Source organism: Penicillium crustosum, assembly GCF_028827405.1.
Source record: "Penicillium crustosum strain IBT 35664 chromosome Unknown utg000002l_segment0_segment0, whole genome shotgun sequence".
Taxonomy (NCBI): domain Eukaryota; kingdom Fungi; phylum Ascomycota; class Eurotiomycetes; order Eurotiales; family Aspergillaceae; genus Penicillium; species Penicillium crustosum.
Window position 1 is genome coordinate 2,736,867 of NW_026623123.1, and position 12,075 is coordinate 2,748,941.

The 12,075-nt window shown below is 46.2% G+C and overlaps 4 protein-coding genes across 4 annotated transcripts; all 4 read left to right on the top strand.

Moving 5' to 3' along the window:
- Positions 1-1,706: 1,706 nt before the first annotated feature.
- N7487_004545 (nuclear transport factor 2 family protein) lies at positions 1,707-2,237 on the top strand (the record flags this gene model as incomplete). The annotated part of the gene is made up of 1 exon (XM_056872292.1): positions 1,707-2,237. The coding sequence occupies one exon, from the start codon at positions 1,707-1,709 to the stop codon at positions 2,235-2,237; it is 531 nt and encodes a 176-aa protein (XP_056730012.1).
- A 2,473-nt stretch (positions 2,238-4,710) lies between these two features.
- N7487_004546 (uncharacterized protein) lies at positions 4,711-7,749 on the top strand (the record flags this gene model as incomplete). Its single annotated transcript, XM_056872293.1, has 2 exons — positions 4,711-5,079; positions 5,140-7,749. 2 exons carry the CDS (start codon positions 4,711-4,713, stop codon positions 7,747-7,749), a joined length of 2,979 nt encoding a protein of 992 aa, XP_056730013.1.
- A 1,445-nt stretch (positions 7,750-9,194) lies between these two features.
- On the top strand, positions 9,195-9,456 carry N7487_004547 (uncharacterized protein; the record flags this gene model as incomplete). Its single annotated transcript, XM_056872294.1, is given in 2 exon segments — positions 9,195-9,285; positions 9,296-9,456. 2 exon segments carry the CDS (start codon positions 9,195-9,197, stop codon positions 9,454-9,456), a joined length of 252 nt encoding a protein of 83 aa, XP_056730014.1.
- Positions 9,457-11,697: 2,241 nt separating this feature from the next.
- On the top strand, positions 11,698-11,993 carry N7487_004548 (uncharacterized protein; the record flags this gene model as incomplete). Its single annotated transcript, XM_056872295.1, has 2 exons — positions 11,698-11,723; positions 11,807-11,993. The coding sequence occupies 2 exons, from the start codon at positions 11,698-11,700 to the stop codon at positions 11,991-11,993; spliced, it is 213 nt and encodes a 70-aa protein (XP_056730015.1).
- Positions 11,994-12,075: the final 82 nt, after the last annotated feature.

The window sequence follows — 12,075 nt, forward strand, 5'->3', positions numbered from 1 at the left end:
TATACTTTTCCTTTCTTTTTCTTTTTGGAACATGTCCTTGACTAATTCCAAGAGGACATATGCTGGCGTGATACCCTTTTGGGATTATTGATTGGTTTTGTGATTTCATTTCGATTTGGCATATACTGGTGTGGCTGGTATGGTGTATTTGCATGATTCAGGATAAGCGTTACTCAAGCGAGCATTACATTCTTAATACAGAGTCTTCTCTTTGACCGAGAAATTTATCGTTACTTCATCCGTACCATTTCATCAGTGTACTGGCTTTTCTCTACTACCGGGCCTACCTTAGCTGCCACTTTTGTGAGAGTATGACCATACTAAAATCAGGCTCACTTAAATAAATTTCGGTCCCTTAATGATTCAGCCCTGTGCTGGGTTTTACCTATATTCGATGCTAATCCAAATATGTCAAAAAAAATCCAGTATCTCGTTGGCTCCAATTTGAACCTGGGACATACCTTGTGTCTCCACGTATGGTGCCTCGATACCGAGTAAGCAACCTAGCACGTGAGTACTGTTTCTTATGCGCCGCACGCATAGTGATCGTTGTCGACGGTAGAATCGTGGGCCTTGGCATATGTGGATATCCAAATGGCCCGTGCGTAGTTGATACAAGAGCCAGAACCATATAACTAGCCGATTTTTTGTAGGTTACAGGTAGTGTATTATCGAAGCTTAAACCTCCTACGGGTAGTCTGCATATCACTTAGTGATGGGTTGACATAAAGTATCTTCCACACTCACATGCTGTAGGTAGTCAAGATGGCAGCGTCATCAAATGGCACGATATCCGTGTGTGACAAGAAAACTATGAGGTGGTGTGAGATTGCGAGGGATGAGAGGCTCTTCATCATCAATGGTACCTCAATCGTAGGCCTATGATAGTCAACAACCCCTCCCCAAGGCTCAGATCTGGGGCCTCCCAAAAAGCCATTTTGAAACCAGATATGTGGACCAGATCACAAGGAGCATTCTTCGCTTCGGGCCAAGTTCGATACGATTTACCCGTTGTTGTTAGAAGGGTTTAAAATAGGTGGTCCGAATTAAGATCTCAGTTGATTCGTTGTTTCCAAGATTGCACCGAGGGGAGGTATGGAGCATGCAATACAGTTGAGGTAGTTTGTATGAACATTTTTAGACTACCTTGGGTCTAGATATTGTGATTGTGCTTGTATTCCGTTTAATGTCGTTGGCGCAGCCACAGCCAACAGCCGATGGACTAAGCTCCAGGGAAATTGTCGAATTGGAGAAAAGCCCACGGGCCTCGCGTGGAGCCGACAAGACAAATGTACCATTGCTGTCCCCACTTCGAGATCTAATGCTCGAAGCGAGGTCTTTGTCCTGTCACAGCGCTCTCCATAACGGATTCGGTTTGGATCGTCCTGTCATATTCGCTGTTGGACATTCTGGGTGCTAAGCGTTTCGCGCTGTTCTCATTAGTTCAAGTTTTCGCCCGACACTAGTTTATGAGTAGCAATTGCTCCGTATAAGCGAAGATATTCTGTTCATTTCATCTCGGAGCTCAGAGAACCTGAGATTAAGATTGGTGAACGCAGGATTATAAAGAGAAAAAAAGCCTGCTATAATAAAGAGCAACATCATTGCTCTATCCTTGCCTTTCTACGCGATTGTCTGGTTTTTCTGTGGAAAAAATGAAATTCCTCTCTTTCTGCGTATTCTCGTTTGCCATCGCGAGCTCAACTATGGCGTCCACGGCTAACGATGCTGTCCCAATCGAGATTTCATCCCTTGCTAGTGGCTACACGCCCGAGGTCTATACCGATGCTGGCACGATCGAGGCAATCCGGAATACACTAGCCATCTATGCTTTCGCTGTTGATGGCAAAGACTTCGATGCCCTTAGCAAGGTCTTTACCACTGATGCAATAGCCAACTACTCGGCGCCCCTCAACGTGTTGACCCCTCTGAAAACGATCCAATCTGTGCTGAGCAAAAGCCTGGGATGTGTAACCACGCAACACCTTTACGGTACACAACGGATCGATGTACTTTCTCCCATCACAGCCAAGTCGGTGACATACTTCCGTGCCGCCCACTTCGGGAAAGGAGACAAGGGGAATGAGGTAGACTATGCCTATGGCCAATATCAGGATAACTGGCAACGTCAATCTACTGGTACCTGGCGTATCATTCACCGCAATCTTGTTTATATGGTGGGTGCATTCTCCCACGAGCTGGCTGCCACAAAAAGTACTAACTCAAGATCTACCTAGGGTCCTCAAATTGGAAATATGTCTGTTTTCGTGTGCTAGCTCTAAAAGTCAATATGTATTTATAGTCAGATCTCTCTTTTTGTTCCCATGGAGCTATATAGAGCTCCATAGCAGTAAGTAGATCACCTTCTTGCTTTCACTTTATAGAGACGTAGCCAAGTACGTCTATCAGCAACATGTCATATGATTAGCCTTGTTCTCTTGAGGTTCCGTTGAATGTTCCTGTAGAACTTCAGTTACACTAACATGTTGCCGAGCAGCACTACTTTCACTGTTCTTGTATCATAAATATTTGTTCCTACAACGTTTACAGTTCCTTTCTGTTCGGGGTAGTCTAGAACAATTTCATTCATCCCGCTCCCAGCAGGTGTACTTCGCATCTACCAACTCTTTCTTTCTCCGCCCTAGTTTCCAGGCATAGCAGCTATAGTGACAATAGCTTTCATTGCATATCTCTTACTAACGACCTTTATATATGTATACTTATTTGATTGAAATTGTGCATAGGGAGTTACTATGCAGATTCCAGCCAGTACCTCGCTAACTTCACTTTCACATGCCCATTCCGGTATATTCAAATCCAAGTATGCCAGGCAACAATGTTTAGTCGCCTAGAAAAGACCTTTCAGGCTTTAATTGAGTGGAGCTGTGATAGAGAGAGATAGAGAGAGAGAGAGAGATAAGGTTCTGTTATAGGCAGGTGAATGTCATGTCGTGCAGAAGGTGGACCAACCAGGGCCTAGGCAACCTAATAAGAATTACGATAAAGCGGCGAGCGACTAATACTAAAAGTGGAAGGTCTACTATAAGTCTTTATCGGACCTTGCTTGTGGTCCAATGACCAAATCCTCTCGTCTCTCTCTTCTTCTTCACATGACCTCGACTTCAACCCAATACAAACCCTTCAACCACAGCGCACTCCTGACTTCGCCACACAGTAATGGACCGTGCGTCCTTGCAATCGTCAGGCCTGTCCCGCCTTGCTTGAGCGCTTGTATCAGATAGGCAGGTCGGGATCCGGAAGGGCGGGAGACATCGGGCCCACTGCCGGTGAAAATTGAAAGAGAAACCTCAAAATATCAGAAGATGGGAAGGGACTCTGTGAGCGAGTCATGCAATGATACCTCCGAGGCACGGGAAACGCATTTCAAATCCGAATTTTCACTTAGTTGCGTTTCATGCAAAAGTCCCAAATTCCAACTCCGGACTCCGGATACTTAGCTCATCTCGGTCTAATGACCACATGTCAACTTTACAGGGTTTGAAATTTGGCGTCTGCGTCAAATCCTGGCGTAAAATACGTATTAGGAAGGTCAGGTGGCTGCAGTCATTGTCTAGAAAGCTCCACTATAATCCTATGATAATCATAAATACGCGTATCCGCTCCGTGCCGTTCTAGCACTACGGCGCATCTGTGTGCCAAGTGATTATCAATAGTTATCGACATAATGAAACAATTGGCTTTCCCCTCACCCCTCCGAAGTCGAGATGGTGTACATGTTCGAAGTCCTCTTCATGGGTCTCGCTGCAACGATGTAATATCTCCTTGAGAAAGAGAGCTTACATTGCTTGGCATAACCTTCTGATATTGGTATATTACGACCTGCCTTAATTGGATTTTGACCGGGTTTTGTTAACTCAATTCTATAAAATTTGCACTTCCCGTTCGTCTGTTTCTTTGAATGGAGCAGAATTCGAGACATCGCCTTCCAATCTCGGTAACTTTCATGGTAGAGTTAGGCAGAGGGGCCGTCAGTCTTGCAGAACCAAGTATGTAGTTAAGGTATGGCGCTATTTATGTATCCATAAAAACTTAGTTAATATAAGGCTTAGTAGCTATTTTGAAGTGATTACTAAAGACTCGTCCATGTCGGTTGTTCTTCCTACGGTATAGATAGTGAAACACAGCACGGATTACAACATTCAAGAGCAGTGATCTACGCTTTGTCTAAGAAAATGAGATTAACATGTACTAGGGATATTCAAAGATTATCAAAATATTGCCAGGCATCTAATAAAAATATAGGAAGAAGGCGGAAAGTATGATGAGTTCATGGCCTATTTTAATGTCATTTTTAGTATGTGTCAGGTTATTAAAACATTCGAATTTCTATTTTTATACTAGAATGGGAACGTTCAAGGGTATCAATATGGACCGTAGAGTCGATAAAGACAAAACAGGCATATAGGATGTCTATACTACAAGGCTGGACATAACCTCCCTCTATTCAACCCTCAACTATCCACTCTACGGAGGTCTTCGAGGGTCGTCGTCTCACAATTACGCCCCTAATGCCATTTTGTATCCAAATTATCCAAATTTAGCATCAAGAGACAATTAACAGCTTCAAATTCCATTAATTCTTCAAATATTCGACTTCCTCAATATAGAGCGGAAGTGTCACATGACGTCGCGTTTTCTCGCGTCTCCTCCTCACAGGCACCCGAGCGTTGCTCAAACACCCCACATGTCATGGATCCGATCTTAGATGGCTTGAATCATGCCCAGCGAGAAGCCGTCACCTCATCTGGTTCAATCCTGCAAGTACTCGCACCACCGGGCTCGGGCAAGACAAAAACATTGACCGCACGCGTCGCGTACCTCCTCTCACATCACGGATACCAACCGCAAGATGTTATCTGCTGCACATTCACTATCAAGGCCAGCCGTGAGATGCGGGAGCGGCTCGCAAAACTCATCGGAGAAAAACTCGAATCGCGCTTGATTCTCGGCACTTTTCATTCCATCTGTCGCCGCTACTTGGTCAAGTACGGATATTTGATCGGCCTACGGAAGGGGTTTGGCATTGCGGATTCGGATGATACCCGCGCAATTATCAGAGTATGATTAACACTTTTATGTTGTATTGGTTTGTTTTATCTTCTCTAATTGTGACCGCAGAGAACCATTAAACGACTGAAGTCTAGCATTGAAGTCAAGGCAGCACAAGGCCGAATTTCTCGACATAAAGCACATGGACTGAGTCCTGATGCCCTAGCCGATAAAGCGAAAGCGGAGGAGTTAGAGTTAGTTGATATCTATCGTGAATATGAATCAGCACTGGCAGCCTCCAATCTCTTGGATTATGATGACCTCCTTCTGCGATGCGGAGATCTACTCCGAGACCACCCACAATGTGTCTCAAATGTGCAGGCCGTCTTGGTTGATGAGTTCCAGGACACTAACATCATACAATATGAACTAATGAACCTCTTCGCATCTAAGAACCGACGAATCACCATTGTGGGAGATCCCGATCAAAGTATCTACGGCTTTCGTTCTGCAGAGATACAGAATCTCAAACGGATGCAGCGGCGATATTCAAACACGACGGTTGTGCTCTTGGAAGACAATTACCGCTCTGCGGGTTCTATCTTGAATGCAGCCCAGGAAGTGATTGAGCAGGATACAAGTCGGCCTGCAAAGGCACTGTTGGCTACGCACTCTTTTGGGACCTTGCCCGTGCTGAGAAGACTCCCAACCCCCAATGCAGAGGCGCAGTGGATGGTACTTGAGATCAAGCGATGTGCAGCGATGACCGGTGGTCTACTGCGCATGTCTGACTTTGCCGTCCTACTCCGGTCGGCTTCGCTGTCTACACAAATCGAGACGGCCTTTGGAAGAGCAGGTATACCGTACAAGATGGTTGGAGGCCGAAAATTCTTTGACCGGACCGAAGTCAAGATTCTTCTCAATTATATGAGGGTTGTGAGCCACACGGGGCATTCGGACGCGTTGATGAATATTGTGAATGTTCCACCACGAAGGATTGGCGATGAGACAATCAAGCAATTGACTAGCGGCGCAGAGAAGGCCAAAATTTCACTTTGGGACTTCATCAAAGATGTCATCCAAGGACGCCGTTCAACTGAGAAGAAACTGCAAAAGGCCGCAGAGCAGGGACTTTGCGCTTTGGTTAACTTGATTGAAGCCTCCAGGCAGAAGTTGCAAGAGTGTGAGGATGCATCCGCCCCACGTATTCTGATTGAGTTCATTGCCGAACGTCTCTCGTTCCAGGAGTATCTCATTAGAACCTACCCCCTTGATGAAGACAGCCGCTGGGCAAATGTTAAGGAATTGATGCACCAAGCCACTGAAGTCGCTGCGTTTGAAGAGGAAGAGGTTGATAAAGAAATGGATCTCCCTGAAATCGAAGGTGTGCAGCAACAGCAGGCACATTCTGGCGAGGAGGCTCTCACTCGGTTCCTAGCAAATGTCGCCTTGGCTACAGAGATCACAACCAAAGAAGAAACCAAGGAGGGCGACCAACCGCTGGAGAAAGTCACTATCTCAACCATCCACGCTGCCAAGGGTCTGGAGTGGCCAGTCGTGTTTGTTCCTGCAGTATACAATGGGAGTATTCCTCACTCGCGTGCGGAGGTGGTAGAGGAAGAGAGACGATTATTGTATGTCGCAATGACCAGAGCACAGGCCCTGTTATACCTGAGTGTTCCTATCCGACAGCCCCGGCTAGGAGAAGGAGAAGATGGCGCTACCACTTTGACGCCATTCCTTCCTCCCAAGTTAACCAAAGCGCGCTTTCGGCCAACGGGACCGTCTCTTCATGAGAAGGTGGTGTATGCAATTGCCGATATCCTGCGTCGCCCTCGGCCATCTCTCGAGGACATGTACAAGGGGCTAGAGTTTCTTCCATCGACGCTGGACGACCGATGGACAGCCGAGGGCGAGGAAGACCGCAGCAAATTCGATGGCACATCTACGTCTCATGATGCCTCTGGCGAGCCCAATCCAAAGCGACGGCGGTCAGACATGAATCAGGGGCCAAAAACGACTACCTACGTCTCATCGACCGGGTATACCATGAACAACTCGACAGGGTTTACGATTCCAACAACCGTTTCAACGGGTTTTACATCTGCCCGGGATTACATAGCGGCCAACCCCGAACCCCCCGCGGAGTCAGCCTCAAAGCCTCCGTCAAATGCAGACGCAAATGCAGCTGGGGCAAACAAACCGAAACCGGTTACCAACGCAGGCCGCAAAGACGGACTCACACAAGCAAGCATATCCAACTTTTTTGCAGGTCCAGGATCCCAGAAGAGGGAACCAGTTCTACCTAGGTATCCCCAGCCACCACCATCTCGCAAATACGAAGGGCTACCCTCGCAGAACCAACGCTCGGGGGCAAGCATCGTCCCACCTACTCTCTCCTCTCACCGTGTTCAGCCACGGCCACTTATTCCAACACGGCCGACGCTGGAGCCTACAAACCCCAATGGCTACACGTGGCTGGCAGCCCCGTCAAAGCCAACCCTGAAACCTGCCAGGATGTCCATGACGCAGGAACAGAGCAGCAATAGTACATCCGCAGGCGGGACAGCCGGGGCAGACGAGGTGAAACCCGAGAGCTCCACTCGCGGGTACCAGCCGGTGACGACGTTCCACAGCACAACGATGTCAATGGTTCAACAAGCACCGCGACGGACATTGGGAATTCGGCGGAGCATGAATGGGTGGCAAGATCGGATGAAGCGAGAAAGCGGTGGATAGACGAGCTGACACGATTTACCCGATTTCGGGGGAGGCTGGTCTAGAATCATGGACGGTATGGGTATCCGGTATGGGGTATCTATGTTGTATGTCCACGGGACCAAATCAGAAGGGGGGAGGGGACAGGTAATCCACAGGCTTTGCAGTCTTCATTGCTGGTTCTGGCGTTGCTGGGGAAGCCCACCCGGGGTATACTCAGCTTGGAAAGTGATTGACCAGGAAAGGGTTGACTCTAGGGCCAGAATCTCTCGGTCTGGATGGAATGACGCACATCCGTGCACTACCAACGAGACTATGAGTTGTTTATGCATTGCTCTATAGGGTGATGTATATGTACCTAAGTTTCATAATTAATATTTTTCCCCATGGGATGACCTTGTATGAATCGGGACGGGCAGATCATCCGAGCCTAACAAGATTAGGCCTGACTATTGACCAAAAAAATGAGTACAGCATAACTATATGTTTGAATAAAAAAATAATTGAGACCTAAGATGTCTGGACCACAGTGGAGTGCTAATTGCGGTGAATCCTCCCCCCTGGTTATTTGGTCGTTTCTGGACAATGCTACATAGAGTACTCCATAGAACATATGTTTAATATGCTAGTATGTGCTTATATACACGCACTTGGTCCAGCCGCCATTGGCGCAGTCCACCTAGCGGTGAGGAAGGAATTCCCAACGCATTAAATAATTAAAGTGAGATATATTTTAGTTACACGACCAGTCCAATTCTGTAAATAGTACATTCTACCTAGGTACCTAGTCGGGATAGGGAATGGCTGACTCATCATTATTGGTAATATTACCGTGACAGGACCCAACAGGACCCAAGTCAGGGCTACTCGTTCACTGGCTGCCCTACTTTCCATTGATCCTCTCAGGCCAATCAATGATTCAATCGTGGCAAGTAATTATAGACAGTACCCTAAGTAACTTATTACCAGGCACCAAATACGTCAGGGGGCTGATCCATTCCAGCTTTTTAGCTTGTCCTCTTTGGACACTAGTGAGGAGCTCGACGTGTGTTCCCCAGAGTGTAGATCGGGGTGAAGCTCAATATGGAATGGTTGGCTATACAAAAAGAAGTCGTCGCCCTCGAACTTATCATTCAAACTATACCAACATCAACAACATCACTACTGCCTTATTGTCTTCTTTTATATTTTATTATCTTTCTATCTTCCTCCATCTTTTGTCTATATCCTATTTATTGTTATAATCTCTGCTCACAGTTCAACACTTGTGTGCCTCACCTTGGACGCTTTCTATACATATCTCTTCATCTCTCAGCCTCTTTACCTCTTTACCTCTTTACTTTCGACCTCTCTATCTCTCTACCTCTGTTTAATACCCTAATATCCTTCTTTTATTCACCTCCACCTCCATCTTCAAACCTCAAACCTCAAACCACAACCCAATTCCTACACTTCCTCCATTCACAATGCCGCACAAAGTGAACGACTCCAATTCCACACTGGCAAGCAGAGCCAGCAGCAACGATCAGGTGGTCGCCACCGAAGTCCGAAGTCTAAGTATGTCAAGTGCCTCACATCCCTGTCCCCGATCTCCAGATTCAGCCCGAGCTAATGCACACCCTAGCAACCAATCCCGTCCGCAGACCTCCGGTGGTCATCCATAACAAGGGCGGCCGGATATACGACGAGACGCGGCCGTCTGACTGGGACAAACAACGCTGGAAGTAGTTGTTCTCTCTACAAACTCGAATTGCCTACGCAATTACTTCAATTGCTGCATAGGTTCAACTCGGAAGGAGACGCGGATCCCATTTTACACGCGCGTTACAAAAGGCCCAAAAAAAAAAGCGGTCCAGACCAAAAATGAACCAAAAAGACCAAAAAAAAGAAAAGTGAGGCGATGATCGACGAACACGATTTGGGGAGATCATTGGACGCCAAAACCCCCTTTTTTCGGCTTCTCGTCACCGTCACCGACATCCTTTTTTCTCTCTTTTTTCCACTTTTTTCCCCCTGACCAAATCGGGACGTCAGATTGTCTGATTCGGATTCTCGGAGCTTCTGTGCCGTTTTTCCCTTTTTTTTGACTATTGCCTCAACCTGAATCCCTGCGTCTCCCCGGATTTTCGCGTCTCCACCCTTTACCCCCTTGTATCATTATTCTGGAGGCGTTTTATTTGTTTCTTGTCTCTCTACTCTCTGCTAGGGTTCACTCTTTGTGATCTCCTAGTTATACTCTTCCCTAACTTTTACTTTCTTACCCTTCCAACTCTACTGGTTACTGTTGAAACTACACATGTTTGTCCCTCGACATGGTTACCAAGCAGCTAGCTGCATGGTCATGCTGTGAGGGCTAATTGGGCTGACACCCTATTTTGTTTTCTTTTGTTGCGATGCATAGCGTGGGTATTATATTATTATTATTGGATCTGCTGGATCTGGATTTATTGCGAATGAGCGAAATTGTATTCTCGAGGGAAATATTATTGTTTTATTATCGAATCTCACATTCATTTGATTTGTGCTTCTTTTACTTTTATAGAATGATATATACATATATATATTTATATAATGAATAATAATGAATAGGTCAATTCGGCTGCAATCTCCTCTCTAACATATTTGTGCCGTCTCTAACAATAATTGTGAAGATATACATTCCAATTTGCCTCGTCGCCTGTTATCTGTTATCTACCCAACTAATGATAGTTGCTCCAAACACGTTATCTACTGTAACTGCAAACCTAGTGTTATGAGCAAATATGAAGGAATATGGCGCCTTTCCAATGATCTACCTCCAATTCAGCCATAGAAGTCTCTAGCTAAGAATGGAAAGTGTCATATGCAGCACCCAATCCTAACTGGTTCATCCTCTTTTCGAGCTGCAGCAGCAATTGGCAAAGATTGGGGGTAAGCGGGGAAGTTATGTGTGATTGAACAGTATAGCCTTTGATATATAGTGATAGTGTGTTGGCTGTGACTTGGACAAAGTTGGTCCACAAATATATCCTATACTATACAAACAAACCTCGACCACGGTAAAATATATATAACACCTTGTCCGAGTGGCCGGAATATTGGTGGGAAGTACGACAACAAAATAGAGGGCTAACACTAGTAATATACCCAGAGCAAGAGAATGGGCATCGAAGGTGAAATCCAGACAAGAGGCGGCAGATTCCCAACAATTGATCATGGACGAGATAGAACGATGGCTACCATGGAGTAGCTCGCGCACAGCAAATCTATGAAAAAGAAAAATACTCTACAAGACTGAAGAAAGACCACAATTCTACAGCATCCAAAGATTCACTGAAAATGGGATATATTTCAGGGCCAAGCGGCAAAACCGACAACCCCATTCTCAAATCCACACAAGAGATAAAAGAAAAAGGCACCTGGCCTCCCATCTCCATTAATGGATGACGGATAAGCGTTCAGGGCATGTGTCAAAGGCTAGATACAAAGGAAGAGGAGAGCAGAGGGAAAAGAAAAGGCACCGTAAGTCCGACGAAATATGGACTCGGTGGCCTTTCCTCCCCAGAAGACATATGATTTTTTCCGGGTTTTCACACTTTTTTTGCTTTTTTTTGTCACCTCTATGAGCCCGCTCTCCTGGCATGTGAGATATCTGGGTATCATCAGACAAGGGGCGGATTCAAGCACGTTGCATCTTTTGTGCAACGTGGGAAATGAGGCACATGAAAAACGGGGTTTGGGGGTTTTCGAGGGCAAAGGGGTAGGGGTAGGGGTGGGGGTTGGGGACTGGGGACGCGATTGGGAAAGCAGCTAGACTGCTAAGGATCGTGGAGGGGAGGGGTTGGGGATATCAAAAAGGCAGCACCAATTGGTGCGCAAAATACAAAGTGTCAAGGGTGCATGGTATTCCTTGACAAATAGAAGAGAAGTAAATATGACGAGGGGAGTAGAAAGCAGCAAAATGTATTCTTGAGAAACAAATAAATCAACATGGCTCGCGCTCGCAATGCTAGATGGTTAAATCAAGTGCAACTGATGACCCAAGACTAATGGGTATAAGGAGCAAATGGGTATGCAATTTTTGGAACATGAAGTGAAGGGCTGGTCTCGACTCTGATTCCGCGGAACCAGAGCCGAATGCAAAGCGTAAAGGACGAAAGTGGATGCAGTCGAGTTCGGGGGATATGGCACAGGTCGACAAGCGGGTGTGGCGCGCATTGAGTATTAAGATGGAATATCGAGGTGAATCAATGCGGAATCAGATGCTCCTTGGAGTCATTCTATGAAGATGAGAGAAATGAAATGAAGTGCTGGAAATATGTGCAATGACCAAATATCATTTGGATTGCTGTTCGTTCCGTCGTTTCT